This window comes from Bolinopsis microptera, chromosome 11, assembly GCF_026151205.1.
Source record: "Bolinopsis microptera isolate Bmic1 chromosome 11, MBARI_Bmic_1.0, whole genome shotgun sequence".
NCBI classification, from domain to species: Eukaryota; Metazoa; Ctenophora; class Tentaculata; order Lobata; family Bolinopsidae; genus Bolinopsis; species Bolinopsis microptera.
In genome coordinates, this window is record NC_087082.1 from 7,103,829 (window position 1) to 7,122,514 (window position 18,686).

The 18,686-nt window shown below is 40.7% G+C and overlaps 1 protein-coding gene across 2 annotated transcripts; it reads left to right on the forward strand.

Moving 5' to 3' along the window:
- LOC134823010 (solute carrier family 49 member 4 homolog) lies at positions 1-17,872 on the forward strand. 2 transcript variants are annotated; one of them, XM_063834316.1, is made up of 14 exons: positions 1-82; positions 516-674; positions 1,189-1,279; positions 1,597-1,655; positions 1,848-1,988; positions 2,162-2,276; positions 2,435-2,500; positions 2,761-2,908; positions 4,224-4,350; positions 5,377-5,441; positions 5,599-5,758; positions 16,205-16,340; positions 16,522-16,659; positions 16,953-17,872. In XM_063834316.1, exons 1-14 carry the CDS (start codon positions 11-13, stop codon positions 17,135-17,137), a joined length of 1,662 nt encoding a protein of 553 aa, XP_063690386.1. In that variant the 5' UTR covers positions 1-10; the 3' UTR covers positions 17,138-17,872. The 2 variants fall into 2 exon arrangements, with proteins under 2 accessions (XP_063690386.1, XP_063690387.1); XM_063834317.1 differs by lacking the exon at positions 516-674.
- Positions 17,873-18,686: the final 814 nt, after the last annotated feature.

An 18,686-nucleotide genomic window follows, 5' to 3' on the forward strand; every position in this document is an offset into this window, starting at 1 on the left:
GAAAATAAAGATGTCTGATGATGAAAGACAAAGGCTAATCAATGATAACCGGAAAGCTGCAGACCAACAACAGACTTCTCAGGTAAATTTCTAATGTCTTTATCAATTAGATACTGAGTATTATGCCTGGCTTTCTGCCCATGCTCCTCCAAAACAATCGACGATAATTTGAGTAATCATATTCTCGATTTAGATTTTACTTTGACGTGCAGCTCCAAGACTAGCCTGATTCTTGGCATACAATGTCACTTACTTCTCCTTTCTGTGTATATAAATTATAATGTATACTTTGTTTCCCATGTTTACGTTTTAGTTGAAATTCAGTGGAGTGGAAATTGTCAAGATGGTTTTAAACCCCATCTTGACTCAAAACAGGTTGACTCGGTGTTGTTATATATTTATGTCGAAGATTTATACTAAAGAGAAGACAGTGCTGCTAGCTACCCCAATGAGGGTCGTAACTAAAATCTGCAAGTAAGGTTTCTGTACATAGAATTTGTACTGTCCTACTTCAGGGGAGTATTGATCAAGTTTATGAGCAGCTGTCCATAAATTCCTCACCGACATTGGTCCTGCTAGATGGTGATTTTCAATATGCTGCTGATATCAGTATAGCGACTGCATACGATACAGATTCAGAAAATTCTCAGTCTTTGGCATCTGGGCCTTCCCAGGTTGAAATACATGGATTCACTGCTGTAATGTGCTGTACTGTGCTTGCTTGCTGTCTTTCAACTTCAGCCTATTTTCTTTTACTGTGCCCAGTTTTTTATTCTAGATGGACAGGCTTATGATATTAGCATGCTTATAGCTTACTCTTTACGGTTAACAAAACAAAATGTCTTCCACGGGACAGATGTGATAAAATTTGCAAATTCACAAATGATTTTATTTTACCATATTTAGGTTAAGTTCTGTTTTGAAATGTATGAATTTGTCTCGTGTCTATTGCAACGATTGTTCTATTCTGATATGAGTTTTTATCGCACTATGAAAAGCACTAATCACCACTCAGCAGATCATCTTAGCTTTAGCATGTTCCTTGTGACATGGATATTGAATATAGTAATTTCCCTCTTAACGAAGCATCAGATATCTTTTCCGACCTCTTAATTAGAGTTGCATGTACTTCTCTCGATCTCTGCCTCTCTTGAGCTAAACACTCGGAACTCACACCATCTCTTGCAGGTCATATCACAAGAAGCGTTTAGAGCAACTCCCGCCAGATGGTACATTCTTTTTGCCTTCTGTTACATGGGCATGGTACAGGGCTTTGTAGGTAAGTTCCATTATTCTTAATTGTCATTTTGATTTGAACTCTAGCTTTCATATTCCATGTTTTTTTGCCTCATAGTAGATTTTTGGTTTTGTGTAAAGTTTGTAACTGTAATACATTGATGTAAGATTTATTTGAATTTTGAAATGAAAACGTGACCCGTGACATCCGCTTTAGAGTAGGTTAATGATAAGCTTAGAACTGCATTATGATTAGCACCGTGCTTTCCCTGATCAAGTGCATATCGAGATTCAATTCTTATTTCTTTTACTAATTAGTTGTATGTGTAGGTTGACCTACTGACTGATAATTATTATCAGGAAATGCTTGGGGTCCTATAGCATCTGCAATGAAACAGCAATACGAGTGGGATGATAAGGTACTTTTATTATATAATCTTTTGATCTCGAATATTATCTCTGTTGCATGAACTTATTGAAATTTTGTAGAAAACTTTATTAAAAATTTAAAAAGTACGGAATATTATCTATGACAAAATTAACAAATGATTTTCAATCAGATGATAATAATTATCTAATTAATTAATAATTATGCAACTAATAACCACTAGCGGACTAGCCTGCTGGCGATGTGGATGTCCGCTATGTTCATCCCCGGAGCTGTCCTCTTCCCCTGGATCATGGCCGCAACTAGCATGAGATTTGTTATTCTTGCTAACACCACCCTCATGGCATTAGCTGGAGTTATCAAGGTCAGTTTACCGTATTTAAATCAACATGTTGATTAAATCAACATGTTTTACCGTTGTTATTTTACATCTCACTTCATCTCTCTCTTTACAATTTTAATTGAGGTAAGGGCATCTTTATTATCTCATCATTCCGGCGATGTTTTTTTATTATTAAAAACATTTCAAACCATTAGATCTTATCCGTCACGGCGATACCCTACGATTACTTGGTGTATTCTGCGCATATAACCCAGATAATAAATGGTTTCTGCGGTGCTGTTCCGTTCTCTGGGGTCATGTACGTTACAGGTGAGACTACTATAACTACTACCACTACTACTACTACTACTACTTCTACTACTACTACTACTACTCTTTATCTTCCTTCTTATGGTTAGGTCAAGTTACTTGGAAACCATTATGGTACTTGATAATTTTATTATACATATTATAATGTGAATTTTTAGTGAACTGGTTTCCGACAAAAGAGAGGATCGTTGCAACTGGAGTTGTCATGGCAACATTAAACACAGGTAAACCAACTTAACAATAGTGTTCAATAATTTACAGTAGATGTGGTGGGTCACATGAGTCAAATTGGACTTTGTAACAAAATACACATGATTTATACAAATAATACATTGTAAATAGTACATATAAAACAGTACATATGTATATAGGTATGCCTGGTATACAAGTAAAACTTGCATACTTATTGTACGCCTGTAAAGTGTAAATGGGGGGGGGGGGGGGGGGGGGGGAGTTATAGCACCCACTAAAATTCTCAACCCAGGTATTGCGATTCCCTTTCTGCTGGGACCTTTACTGATACCGGAACCTGATGTAAACTCTACACTCTCCGTACACACTTCCTCACATATCCATGGTTTTATAACTGATGATTCCGATCACGACAGACATTTTTATGACCAACAGCTTAGGTGAGTATACTATAAAGTATACAGTAGATTATACTATACAGTACTATACAGTACTATACAGTATGTACTATGTATCATGATCAGTAAGATTGTGAAGTATAATAAGTAAGAAATGAGATTAAATAACTCAATAGCTTATTGTACGCTGAACTCACCAATATTTTCAATTTTCATCTGCAAGTTTGTTAACATCTAAAAGTTGATAATATGTTATGTATACATACTTTTAATACTTTCAACACTACTATATAACAAATAATTTGAGATCATGAATACGATGTTGTTACATTGAAACGTCGAGTAAACTCCTTTTTCCCTAATAAGAGCATTTTTCCTTGTCGCATCAAACGGGATAAATATAATTTTACACAGAATACATTGCAACCATGCGACTCATAAGCAATACTCCAATCCGAATTTTACACATTGTATACATATTGTATACATATATACATATTGGTTGTTAAGTGTCATCAAACAATTAATGATACGACGTATTCCAGGGTGATCTGCTGAAGACTCAACTAGTTTCGGCCTTTGAGGGCCATCCACAGGAGTGTCACCTAGCAGAAGTCAAAAATTTAATAAATATTATTAGTAAACATACGGTTAACCGTATGTTTACTAATATGACATATTCTTCTGATATCAGTTTATTAAATTTTTGACTTCTGCTAGGTGACACTCCTGTGGATGGCCCTCAAAGGCCGAAACTAGTTGAGTCTTCAGCAGATCACCCTGGAATACGTCGTATCATTTGTTTGATGACACTTAACTATCTTGTGATCCTTTACTGCTTTATTCCGGGGCGATTGTGGCTACAAAACTCGATATTGGCTTGTTTTTCCACCTCAACGTCAGCGAAAGCTCTAACAAATTATATACATATTGTATACATATATACATACTGTATACATATATACATATTGTATACATATTGTATACATATTGTATCTTACTATATATAAAGCGAGACGATATATATATATATATATATATCTGTGCCATTTTACTGACACCACAGCATCAACTTTAACGCGACTTTCCGCAAAAACCGTAAAAGATATACAACTGAAACTTTTTTGACTGGGTCGAATGCCTTTATGTTTTTCAAATCAGCATGAAAAAATAAAAAATTGGCCAAGGAATAGGAGTTTTAGAGCCCAAAATTTGGACCCCCAAGTGGTGTCAAAAACGCGAATTAAATAGGTAATAATTATTTTAGTCTCTTGAGTCTTGACACCATTTTAGGGTTATACGGGTTCCTGCTAGTACATATAATATGCAGTATTTTATTCTCTTTTTCCCTCCCCAGGTGGTATCTTGTAATACAAGGAATATCTATGATATTTTCACTAGTTTTTGTAGCTATCTACTTCCCTTCTCGACCCCAGTTCGCTCCTACTGCTTCAGCTGTTGCAGCCCGACTTTCTATTACTGAGGTATTTACCATCATCACTCGCTGATTCACTTGTGTACTCACCTGTTTAGTGTTTACTCAGGTCACTTATTAACTCACTTATTAACTTAAATACTCATGAGCTCACTTTATGATCAGATCATCAAAAAGATCAGATAAGATCACAAATCAGTAACGAAAACTTCTCTCCGTTTTACTATGATTTGGAACAGGAGGAACATTTAGGAGGAAATAGTTTTATTCGTAGTACACGTACAGGTTGACTCTTGATGTTAATGCATTTGGGTGATATAGTCTGGAGCTATGTTGTTGACACATTTGAACACGGTTAGAGTAATATATACTCCATTCGTTGTCTTATTGGAAGAAGGGGAAATGCTCTTATCAAGTAAAGGAAATTGTATATTTGGTTTGTCTGTTTTACGCCCTAGATATAATATTGGAAAGTCATGTGATGGTACGTGAAATATTATAGCATGGTATGACAAATAAATTGATTTAATAAACCTGTACTGCAAATATCCGAATTTGTTATCACACTCCCACAAAATATTGTGACATGAACTGAGGCTGCATTAAATGAACTGAGTTCCGTGTGTAATGTGTACTACACATTATATATGTTCCGTGTATATTTAGAGTTGCTATATGTACTATACACATATACTATATAACGGGATTGTGGCACTACTTTATTTAGTAATATCAATAAATCAACATCTATGTTAGAAATAATAATTAAATGTGCATCGTGTGACGGTGAAGATAAGATAAGAATGTAGGTACTACTAGAGAATGTGTTTATCAGATGTTACGCAAGAAGGACTGTAATTTGAGAGCATTGACGTACAGTCCCGTACAGTGCCAGTGTGTTATGTGTATCACCAGTAGAGTTACTAGTAAAACACTGCACATCATCTGATTTGCTGAGGTGACTAGATAACAGATCACAGATAAGGACAGTAAATGGTACTGCAAAATGAAAATTTCAACTAATCGTCACAGTTCCTCCTTTATGATAGTTGACTGTAAAACTATTATATTTCAGGGACTCAGTGTGTTATTAAGACGTGGTAATTTCTGGTTGGTCGCATTTGCTTACGCTTTGACAAGGTAACATTCAGCTCCTATAATGCAATTAACTTTAATTGGATGGTTATGTTTTGAACTACTAATTGTTTATGCCCTATTTGGTGTAGATAGTGTAAAATCTTGGTAAATATTGTATATTTGTATAATTTATATTGTATACAATATTGTGTATTTTCAGCGGCACATTCAACGGCTATGGTTTAACATTTGACGTGATCATGGAGAAATGTAAAATAGATCAGAAAACAGCTGGTTTGTTGGGTTTTGTAGGATTGTTAGCTTCAGTTCCTACTAACATATTGATAGGATCCATGGCGGCCTTCTTCAGTCGTTGGCAGGTAAACGTTCCTTCTCGTAGCTCATTGTAGCTGATTGCTAATTTCAGTATCATAGGAAGAATATTCTTTTGAATTTTAAACACATCTTATCATCAGCATTGTCGATTGATCACGAAGTTAATCTCAATAAGTGTAATTGAGTTGCATGTTATTGGAGGTGTTCTAGCAAAATTGTAGGAAAATTGTCGCCCAAACTTCGCCCATACTTTATTATCAGGATTGTAAGAATTTAAGCTGTTATCTGGTATGCAGGAACCATTTATTACAATGATACAACTTATTTTTCGATCTCTTCGAATACTATGTGACATTATGTTAATGCAATACTATGTGACATATTGAGTCAACAAAAACTTCGTAAGAAGCGGGGGGCAGGGGTGTAGGAAGCGGGGGGGGGAGGGGTTGTAGGAAGTAGGGGTGTAGGAAGCGGGAGGGCAAGGGGGTGTAGGAAGTATGGGTGTAGGAAGCGGGGGAGGGGGGCATTGCCCCCATAAAATCTTGGCAAGGGGCCAAAAATTGCCAACTTTTTAATTTAGGTTTCTAAAATTTTTTGGGAAAATAATTTAGGTTTCTAATATTTTTTCGGTTTTTTACCGGAAATTTTTCAAAGTTTTCTTGGAAACTACTTTTGTTCATGTTTCGTGCTACCCTGATCATTATGAGCCGAAAATATTTTTCGGTTTTCTGAAGTCCGTACCTACATTCGGAAGGCTGTGGATGTGATTGGTTTCATATACTTATAGAACATGTGATATTTGGCCCGCAGATTTGAAGGAAAATACGCGAATTTGGTCCTCAGATTCAAAGGAAAATGCGGAATTTGTCGCGGAGAACTGAAACCGAGGCCAGGATCTGAAACGTGAAAAATCGCGATTTGTTGCGGAGAATGGGAAAATCGAGATTCGTACATGTCGCAATTTCCTTTTGCCTTGCCCTGAACATTTTTGAAATTCAGGCTGTGGCAAACGCCGAAGAATATTTAGAATTGCTACAAATGGGGCAAGCGGGCTACAAATGGTGCAAGTATGGGGGCAAGTAAAGATTCAAATTCGACACAAAAACGGAGAATACACCCTCTTGTCTTCCGTGTTGTGGTAAAAATATCATCGAGAGCACGTTTCCTTGATTTGTGTATGCGATTTGTATGCGATTTCACCCCTGTATGCGATTTGTGTTCCGGGGTATTTGGAACAGGTTTAGGGTTTTAAATAGTTAGTACCTGTCCCAAACCATCATAAAAATCAAGTTTCGACCTCCCAACCCACTCAGGCCACTCCCAGGGGCCACGCCCATCCCAAAATAGCTGAAATCCTGGTAAAATCAAGATTGAAAATCTTTACCCCCGTATGCGATTTATGTTCCGGGGTAGGTGGCCCATGTTTTAGTATAAAAATGGGTACTGCCTATCCCAAACCATCATAAAAACCAAGTTTCGACCTCTCAAACCACTCAGGCCACTCCCAGGGGCCACGCCCATCCCAAAATAGCTGAAATCCAGGTCAAATCAAGATTAAAATCTTTACCCCCGTATGCGATTTATGTTCCGGGGTAGGTGGCCCATGTTTTAGTATAAAAATGGGTACTGCCTATCCCAAACCATCATAAAAACCAAGTTTCGACCTCGCAAACCACTCAGGCCACTCCCAGGGGCCACGCCCATCCCAAAATAGCTCAAATCCAGGTCAAATCCCATACAAATCCAGACTGAGAATCTTTACCCCCGTATGCGATTTATGTTCCGGGGTAGGTGGCCCATGTTTTAGTATAAAAATGGGTACTGCCTATCCCAAACCATCATAAAAACCAAGTTTCGACCTCCCAACCCACTCAGGCCACTCCCAGGGGCCACGCCCATCCCAAAATAGCTGAAATCCAGGTAAAATCAAGATTGAAAATCTTTACCCCCGTATGCGATTTATGTTCCGGGGTAGGTGGCCCATGTTTTAGTATAAAAATGGGTACTGCCTATCCCAAACCATCATAAAAACCAAGTTTCGACCTCTCAACCCACTCAGGCCACTCCCAGGGGCCACGCCCATCCCAAAATAGCTGAAATCCAGGTAAAATCAAGATTGAAAATCTTTACCCCCGTATGCGATTTATGTTCCGGGGTAGGTGGCCCATGTTTTAGTATAAAAATGGGTACTGCCTATCCCAAACCATCATAAAAACCAAGTTTCCACCTCTCAAACCACTCAGGCCACTCCCAGGGGCCACGCCCATCCCAAAATAGCTGAAATCCAGGTCAAATCAAGATTAAAAATCTTTACCCCCGTATGCGATTTATGTTCCGGGGTAGGTGGCCCATGTTTTAGTATAAAAATGGGTACTGCCTATCCCAAACCATCATAAAAACCAAGTTTCGACCTCGCAAACCACTCAGGCCACTCCCAGGGGCCACGCCCATCCCAAAATAGCTCAAATCCAGGTCAAATCCCATACAAATCCAGACTGAGAATCTTTACCCCCGTATGCGATTTATGTTCCGGGGTAGGTGGCCCATGTTTTAGTATAAAAATGGGTACTGCCTATCCCAAACCATCATAAAAACCAAGTTTCGACCTCCCAACCCACTCAGGCCACTCCCAGGGGCCACGCCCATCCCAAAATAGCTGAAATCCAGGTAAAATCAAGATTGAAAATCTTTACCCCCGTATGCGATTTATGTTCCGGGGTAGGTGGCCCATGTTTTAGTATAAAAATGGGTACTGCCTATCCCAAACCATCATAAAAACCAAGTTTCGACCTCTCAAACCACTCAGGCCACTCCCAGGGGCCACGCCCATCCCAAAATAGCTGAAATCCAGGTAAAATCAAGATTGAAAATCTTTACCCCCGTATGCGATTTATGTTCCGGGGTAGGTGGCCCATGTTTTAGTATAAAAATGGGTACTGCCTATCCCAAACCATCATAAAAACCAAGTTTCGACCTCGCAAACCACTCAGGCCACTCCCAGGGGCCACACCCATCCCAAAATAGCTCAAATCCAGGTCAAATCCCATACAAATCCAGACTGAGAATCTTTACCCCCGTATGCGATTTATGTTCCGGGGTAGGTGGCCCATGTTTTAGTATAAAAATGGGTACTGCCTATCCCAAACCATCAAAAAAACCAAGTTTCGACCTCCCAACCCACTCAGGCCACTCCCAGGGGCCACGCCCATCCCAAAATAGCTGAAATCCAGGTAAAATCAAGATTGAAAATCTTTACCCCCGTATGCGATTTATGTTCCGGGGTAGGTGGCCCATGTTTTAGTATAAAAATGGGTACTGCCTATCCCAAACCATCATAAAAACCAAGTTTCGACCTCGCAAACCACTCAGGCCACTCCCAGGGGCCACGCCCATCCCAAAATAGCTGAAATCCAGGTCAAATCCATACAATCCAGACTGAGAATCTTTACCCCCGTATGCGATTTATGTTCCGGGGTAGGTGGCCCATGTTTTAGTATAAAAATGGGTACTACCTATCCCAAACCATCATAAAAACCAAGTTTCGACCTCTCAAACTACTCTTGCCACTCCCAGGGGCCACGCCCATCCCAAAATAGCTCAAATCCAGGTCAAATCCCATACAAATCCAGACTGAGAATCTTTACCCCCGTATGCGATTTATGTTCCGGGGTAGGTGGCCCATGTTTTAGTATAAAAATGGGTACTGCCTATCCCAAACCATCATAAAAACCAAGTTTCGACCTCCCAACCCACTCAGGCCACTCCCAGGGGCCACGCCCATCCCAAAATAGCTGAAATCCAGGTAAAATCAAGATTGACTGAAATCTTTACCCCCGTATGCGATTTATGTTCCGGGGTAGGTGGCCCATGTTTTAGTATAAAAATGGGTACTGCCTATCCCAAACCATCATAAAAACCAAGTTTCGACCTCTCAAACCACTCAGGCCACTCCCAGGGGCCACGCCCATCCCAAAATAGCTGAAATCCAGGTCAAATCCCATACAAATCCAGACTGAGAATCTTTACCCCCGTATGCGATTTATGTTCCGGGGTAGGTGGCCCATGTTTTAGTATAAAAATGGGTACTGCCTATCCCAAACCATCATAAAAACCAAGTTTCGACCTCTCAAACCACTCAGGCCACTCCCAGGGGCCACGCCCATCCCAAAATAGCTGAAATCCAGGTCAAATCCAGACTGAGAATCTTTACCCCCGTATGCGATTTATGTTCCGGGGTAGGTGGCCCATGTTTTAGTATAAAAATGGGTACTGCCTATCCCAAACCATCATAAAAACCAAGTTTCGACCTCGCAAACCACTCAGGCCACTCCCAGGGGCCACACCCATCCCAAAATAGCTGAAATCCAGGTAAAATCAAGATTGAAAATCTTTACCCCCGTATGCGATTTATGTTCCGGGGTAGGTGGCCCATGTTTTAGTATAAAAATGGGTATTGACTATCTCAAACCATCATAAAAACCAAGTTTCGACCTCGCAAACCACTCGGGCCACTCCCAGGGGCCACACCCATCCCAAAATAGCTCAAATCCAGGTCAAATCCCATACAAATCCAGACTGAGAATCTTTACCCCCGTATGCGATTTATGTTCGGGGTAGGTGGCCCATGTTTTAGTATAAAAATGGGTACTACCTATCCCAAACCATCATAAAAACCAAGTTTCGACCTCTCAAACTACTCTTGCCACTCCCAGGGGCCACGCCCATCCCAAAATTACTGAAATCCAGCTAAAATCCAGACTGAGAATCTTTACCCCCGTATGCGATTTATGTTCCGGGGTAGGTGGCCCATGTTTTAGTATAAAAATGGGTACTGCCTATCCCAAACCATCATAAAAACCAATTTTCGACCTCTCAACTCACTCAGGCCACTCCCAGAGGCCACGCCTATCCCAAAATAGCTGAAATTCAGGTCAAATCAAGAATGAGAATCTTTACACCTGTAGGGGATTTAAGTTCCGGGGTATTCTTTTTGGTATGACTTACTATCACCACTCATTCGAGGAATATGTTAAATCAAAGAATATTCATGTTCATTTTTTTCGAATGAAGGTTCATTATCGCATTTTTTAAATAGTTTTGATAATCAGATCGAGCCAAATTTTATAGGATTGTATTTAGCCATTCAAATTACGTTCGATCTGAAAAAATGAGAGTTGTAGCTTCTCAGATGTCCGAGATACGAGGCATAACGAGTTTATTCATTACGTGTGATCAGGTGATTGGATTACCTGCTCAGGTGATTAGATGGCCCCGTTAAATTGCAAGGGAACCCAATCAAGGTGTCCTATCACATAATCACCCAATCAATTTTGTTAACGAGATACATTCAATGCGTCATTTCAACTCCGATTGACCTCAATTTTTCAGATCAGATGCAACAATTAAATATCTACAGTAATCTGAAATAAATGGGCGTCTAGTATGTCTGGAAAGAACAATATAGGTGATTTAATATTATATGGACGTAGGCCGTAGTCTAAATATTCAAATTTTCAAACATTGGCGACGGAATCCTCGAATGAGTAGTTACAGCATGCCATCTGCAAAGTTACAGGTCCATAATATGAAACACGGTGGTGGTGTAAGACCCAACATATGTAACGTTAGTTTTGCCCCACCCCCTGTAGCTTTTATGGGTTAGGCGTGGCCCCTGGGAGTGGCCTGAGTGGTTTGAGAGGACGAAACTTGGTTTTTATGTTGGTTTGGGATAGGTAGAACCCATTTTTACATTAAAACATGGGCCACCTACCCCGGAACATAAATCGCATACGGGGGTAAAGATTCTCAGTCTGGATTTGTATGGGATTTGACCTGGATTTCAGCTATTTTGGGATGGGCGTGGCCCCTGGGAGTGGCCTGAGTGGTTTGAGAGGTCGAAACTTGGTTTTTATGATGGTTTGGGATAGTCAGTATCCATTTTTATACTAAAACATGGGCCACCTACCCCGGAACATAAATCGCATACGGGGGTAAAGATTTTCAATCTTGATTTTACCTGGATTTCAGCTATTTTGGGATGGGCGTGGCCTGAGTGGGTTGGGAGGTCGAAACTTGATTTTTATGATGGTTTGGGATAGGCAGTACCCATTTTTATACTAAAACATGGGCCACCTACCCTGGAACATAAATCGCATACGGGGGTAAAGATTTTAAAGTCTGGATTTTAGCTGGATTTCAGTAATTTTGGGATGGGCGTGGCCCCTGGGAGTGGCCTGAGTGGGTTGAGAGCTTGAGAGGTCGAAACTTTGTTTTTATGATGGTTTGGGATAGGTAGTACCCATTTTTATACTAAAACATGGGCCACCTACCCCGGAACATAAATCGCATACGGGGGTAAAGATTCTCAGTCTGAATTTGTATGGGATTTGAGCTGGATTTGAGCTATTTTGGGATGGGCGTGGCTCCTGGGAGTGGCCTAAGTGGTTTGAGAGGTCGAAACTTGGTTTTTATGATGGTTTGGGATAGGCAGTACCCATTTTTATACTAGATCATGGGCCACCTACCCCGGAACATAAATCGCATACGGGGGTAAAGATTCTCAGTCTGAATTTGTATGGGATTTCAGCTGGATTTCATCTATTTTGGGATGGGCGTGGCTCCTGGGAGTGGCCTGAGTGGTTTGAGAGGTCGAAACTTGGTTTTTATGATGGTTTGGGATAGGTAGTACCCATTTTTATACTAGATCATGGGCCACCTACCCCGGAACATAAATCGCATACGGGGGTAAAGATTCTCAGTCTGAATTTGTATGGGATTTCAGCTGGATTTCATCTATTTTGGGATGGGCGTGGCTCCTGGGAGTGGCCTGAGTGGTTTGAGAGGTCGAAACTTGGTTTTTATGATGGTTTGGGATAGGTAGTACCCATTTTTATACCAAAACATGGGCCACCTACCCCGGAACATAAATCGCATACGGGGGTAAAGATTTTAAAGTCTGGATTTTAGCTGGATTTCAGTAATTTTGGGATGGGTGCGGCCCTTGGGAGTGGCCTGAGTGGGTTGAGAGGTCGAAACTTGGTTTTTATGATGGTTTGGGATAGGCAGTACCCATTTTTATACTAGATCATGGGCCACCTACCCCGGAACATAAATCGCATACGGGGGTAAAGATTCTCAGTCTGAATTCGTATGGGATTTCAGCTGGATTTCATCTATTTTGGGATGGGCGTGGCTCCTGGGAGTGGCCTGAGTGGTTTGAGAGGTCGAAACTTGGTTTTTATGATGGTTTGGGATAGGTAGTACCCATTTTTATACCAAAATATGGGCCACCTACCCCGGAACATAAATTGCATACGGGGGTAAAGATTCTCAGTCTGAATTTGTATGGGATTTGACCAGGATTTCAGCTATTTTGTGATGGGTGTGGCCCCTGGGAGTGGCCTGAGTGGGTTGAGAGGTCGAAACTTGGTTTTTATGATGGTTTGGGATAGGCAGTACCCATTTTTATACCAAAATATGGGCCACCTACCCCGGAACATAAATCGCATACGGGGGTAAAGATTTTAAAGTCTGGATTTTAGCTGGATTTCAGTAATTTTGGGATGGGCGTGGCCCCTGGGAGTGGCCTGAGTGGGTTGAGAGGTCGAAACTTGGTTTTTATGATGGTTTGGGATAGGCAGTACCCATTTTTATACTAGAACATGGGCCACCTACCCCGGAACATAAATCGCATACGGGGGTAAAGATTCTCAGTCTGAATTTGTATGGGATTTCAGCTGGATTTCATCTATTTTGGGATGGGCGTGGCTCCTGGGAGTGGCCTGAGTGGTTTGAGAGGTCGAAACTTGGTTTTTATGATGGTTTGGGATAGGTAGTACCCATTTTTATACTAAAACATGGGCCACCTACCCCGGAACATAAATCGCATACGGGGGTAAAGATTTTAAAGTCTGGATTTTAGCTGGATTTCAGTAATTTTGGGATGGGCGTGGCCCCTGGGAGTGGCCTGAGTGGGTTGAGAGGTCGAAACTTGGTTTTTATGATGGTTTGGGATAGGCAGTACCCATTTTTATACTAAAACATGGGCCACCTACCCTGGAACATAAATCGCATACGGGGGTAAAGATTTTAAAGTCTGGATTTTAGCTGGATTTCAGTAATTTTGGGATGGGCGTGGCCCCTGGGAGTGGCCTGAGTGGGTTGAGAGGTCGAAACTTGGTTTTTATGATGGTTTGGGATAGGCAGTACCCATTTTTATACTAGAACATGGGCCACCTACCCCGGAACATAAATCGCATACGGGGGTAAAGATTCTCAGTCTGAATTTGTATGGGATTTCAGCTGGATTTCATCTATTTTGGGATGGGCGTGGCTCCTGGGAGTGGCCTGAGTGGTTTGAGAGGTCGAAACTTGGTTTTTATGATGGTTTGGGATAGGTAGTACCCATTTTTATACTAAAACATGGGCCACCTACCCCGGAACATAAATCGCATACGGGGGTAAAGATTTTAAAGTCTGGATTTTAGCTGGATTTCAGTAATTTTGGGATGGGCGTGGCCCCTGGGAGTGGCCTGAGTGGGTTGAGAGGTCGAAACTTGGTTTTTATGATGGTTTGGGATAGGCAGTACCCATTTTTATTCTAGAACATGGGCCACCTACCCCAGAACATAAATCGCATACGGGGGTAAAGATTCTCAGTCTGAATTTTATGGGATTTCAGCTGGATTTTTTTGGGATGGGCGTGGCCCCTGGGAGTGGCCTGAGTGGGTTGAGAGGTCGAAACTTGGTTTTTATGATGGTTTGGGATAGGCAGTACCCATTTTTATACCAAAATATGGGCCACCTACCCCGGAACATAAATCGCATACGGGGGTAAAGATTTTAAAGTCTGGATTTTAGCTGGATTTCAGTAATTTTGGGATGGGCGTGGCCCCTGGGAGTGGCCTGAGTGGGTTGAGAGGTCGAAACTTGGTTTTTATGATGGTTTGGGATAGGCAGTACCCATTTTTATACTAGAACATGGGCCACCTACCCCGGAACATAAATCGCATACGGGGGTAAAGATTCTCAGTCTGAATTGTATGGGATTTGACCTGGATTTCAGCTATTTATGGATGGGCGTGGCCCCTGGGAGTGGCCTGAGTGGGTTGAGAGGTCGAAACTTGGTTTTTATGATGGTTTGGGATAGGCAGTACCCATTTTTATACTAAAATATGGGCCACCTACCCCGGAACATAAATCGCATACGGGGGTAAAGATTTTAAAGTCTGGATTTTAGCTGGATTTCAGTAATTTTGGGATGGGCGTGGCCCCTGGGAGTGGCCTGAGTGGGTTGAGAGGTCGAAACTTGGTTTTTATGATGGTTTGGGATAGGCAGTACCCATTTTTATACTAGAACATGGGCCACCTACCCCGGAACATAAATCGCATACGGGGGTAAAGATTCTCAGTCTGAATTTGTATGGGATTTCAGCTGGATTTCATCTATTTTGGGATGGGCGTGGCTCCTGGGAGTGGCCTGAGTGGTTTGAGAGGTCGAAACTTGGTTTTTTTTTATGGTTTGGGATAGGTAGTACCCATTTTTATACTAAAACATGGGCCACCTACCCCGGAACATAAATCGCATACGGGGGTAAAGATTTTAAAGTCTGGATTTTAGCTGGATTTCAGTAATTTTGGGATGGGCGTGGCCCCTGGGAGTGGCCTGAGTGGGTTGAGAGGTCGAAACTTGGTTTTTATGATGGTTTGGGATAGGTAGTACCCATTTTTATACTAAAACATGGGCCACCTACCCCGGAACATAAATCGCATACGGGGGTAAAGATTTTAAAGTCTGGATTTTAGCTGGATTTCAGCTATTTTGGGATGGGCGTGGCTCCTGGGAGTGGCCTGAGTGGGTTGAGAGAACAAAACTTGGTTTTTATGATGGTTTGGGATAGGTACTAGCTATTCAACCACTAAAACATCTGTCACCTACCCCGGAACACAAATCACATACAGGGCCGAGTAAAGATTTTTGACTTGAATTATAGCTTTTCTGGGGTCGGTGCGGCCCTTGGATGTGGTTCCAAGTTGGGTTCAAGGTGTTATTTAGTTATTCATATCATAGTGTCTATAAATATACGAGCAGTTTATTTTGACTTTTGAAGGGTTACCGTCATAAATTCTACAAATATAATTATTTTAACGTACGTGCGGCGCGCAAATCGCATACAAAATCGCATACACATTTCAGGGAAACGTCTTCTGATATCATCTTTTTGGAAGGAGCGTTGGACAATTTTGTATAATCGACGCGCAACAGTACAGCGCGCTGTTATTAATTATATGATATAATGTATAATACTAGACGAGAAAATTGTCACATGTTTAGTTGTGATGTTGTAGAGTTGTAGTAGAGCATTACAACTCTATCGATCTGATGATTTACCTTAATATCACATATACCTATATCGCATTTGATAATGTTCATCATTTTTAAAATGTCCGTTTTCAATGTCGTTCCGCACATTTTCATCGCTCTGTTTCAGAAATTTATGAACGTAACAATCCTCTCCGCTGGTACGCTTGCGTTCTTTGGGTTCGTTGCGGAGATTGAAAACTGGATTCCCAGAAACATGGCGGTGGTTTGGATACTGTACGTGTTCGGTACCATGTGCATCACAGGTGATACTTTTAAAAAATCATACTCTCCAGTATTCACTATTTTCGTTCGTAAGAACGCCAACTGTTGACTGTAAACCGATAATAGTTAGGGAACGACATTTCCCCATGATTTTCTTTCAAGAATTTTTCTAAAATAATTAAAAAAAGCTAAAATTTGTAAAAACCCGATTAATCTGCACAGGAGTGGTACCCTTGCTGTTCGACATGAGCACAGAGTCAAGTCACCCTGTCAGCGAGGAACTGAGCTCAACGATAATGGTATTGGGTAACCAGATGATGTGTAACGTGTTCACTGTAATCCTGCAGATACCTAATCTCAGTGAGTGTTTTACATCTTGTTATTTTATACATATTAGCTGGTTCTGCCCTGATTTTCCGATGTAAGATTTTGAAAATGTTTAAAAAGCTTAATTTAGTGGAACCAGTCTATGACACTTAGTACGTGACCCCCCCCCCCCCCGCAAGGAACCAGTTAGTGGCGTAACGTTACGCCACTGCCTGCAGGGCCAGCAGTCCGGACTAAGGCACACTGAGCTGACTATCTTTGATTGAATCGTAACTGCTATTTGTCATGTCGATATGACATGATATATCACCTAGCCCATTTCTCAGTTACTGACGAGGAAAAGGACAGATTAAACTACGTTTTGCTTGCATCGTACGCCATCGCAATCCTCTTATCAGTTCTGTACAGAACTACAAACGTGAGGTTGTTGATAGACGCATATTCGATAACAATAGATCAGCTGGATACGCGAAGTATTCAACAGATACGGAACGCTGGAGTCAGGATGTAAGAAAACAGCAGTATGTAACTATTACTTCTGCAACAACAACCAATATGTGAGTGTTACGTTCACTTCCGCGGGCAAATGTCATTGTGTGCGCCGTTGAAAATGTTTTGAGTGCGGGAGCAGATCTTACCTGGGTTGGGGCCGCCCAGTAAGAGCAGATCTCTAACACCTTATATGGGCATCACGTGTAACAGATCAAGCGTAACACCCGTTTGCCCGTTTGGGGGATTTCCTAAGAAGTTTTGAACTATTGTGTCACGTGATCGGATCTCAATACACATTCCGTGCTGATAAAAAACATCAACCGAGTGCTTGATGCACATAATGTTTAAAAAATTATGAATGTGAAAATATGATTGAATCCCTGGATAATACTCCGCTTAATTCGTGATAATAATTATGTATTAGGATTTTTAATTTTTGTAAATATTATGCTAATTTTCATAATTTGTAGTTTGTTTTGTCAGCGTTTATTATTCAGTGTTATTTTCACAGTTTTAGGAGACTACCAGAGAAATATTATAAAAACTCAAACCCTCAGAGTCAGAATATTTGTCCAAAAATGTATGGTCGAACTTTTCAATTATGTCGTTTAGTTTTATCATTTTTTTAAACGTTTTTCATCTTGAACTATAAGGTGATATTTTTCGTTAAGGGTCGGTGAATGTGTGATATATTACTAAGCATCATTTTTATCAATTGAATGTGGATATAGAATACAGTTATTTTTAACACAGATTTGGAGTCTATTTTTTTGCCATTGACAGCATTTACACCATCAGATAAATCTTTCAACTACTTTGTGCATAACGACTGAGAAATACAATTTATTTCTTCGTTGAAAAGCAAACAAAATTGAACGACGAGCTGGCTTAACCTTTTAGAGAAAATACTGCAAATGCTGTTAGTTACATCTTCAAAATTGATTTGCGCGTACGTTATTTTCATCCGCGCTCTTTTTCACTAGAAACCATTCGAAATCCGGATCAGTATGCGGTATGGTCTGGGATGTCTGGGCATTGCATAATGTGGCATGATATGAGCTGTGCTTGATTTGGACGGAAAATTGGGAGAGTTTTGTGAATGGTGAAGGGGGTTATTGTCAAACAAATTGATTTAATGTTTGCTGACGTCCGCAAGGCGGAAACCCCCCGCCGTCTGCATTTCTAAACCCCCTCAGCTGCCGACGTTATATGTGAACACTCCCTAAACGATCTTTTTGCGAATTTGAACTTAACGATGCTTCACGATACGGATAACTTATATTTTTGGTGCAACAATAATTTACCTAGCTCTTGGCCTTGTCTACATAGCTCTTGGCCTTGTCTACCTAGCTCTTGGCCTTGTCTACCTAAACTATTGCTAGTCTATTAGCATTGCTTGCTCCTCTCACGTATATTGTATTTGCGAGAAGCTCGAATAGAACGCCGCATATTATTATTGGGACTAGTAACGATAATCGGTTTTCAAAAACAAATAATTTGTAATTAATTTTATTTTATTGAATCTACATTATATTCATACATTATAGTACATAATACACAAAAGTTTA

What these genes read in the sequence shown, in the direction of transcription:
- LOC134823010 (XM_063834316.1), top strand. Translation starts at nt 11, where the DNA reads ATGTCTGATGATGAAAGACAAAGGCTAATCAATGATAACCGGAAAGCT. An exon ending in CATTAGCTGGAGTTATCAAG is followed by an intron (nt 1,989 to 2,161) that starts GTCAGTTTACCG and finishes TCAAACCATTAG; the next exon opens with ATCTTATCCGTCACGGCGAT. An exon ending in TGGGGTCATGTACGTTACAG is followed by an intron (nt 2,277 to 2,434) that starts GTGAGACTACTA and finishes GTGAATTTTTAG; the next exon opens with TGAACTGGTTTCCGACAAAA.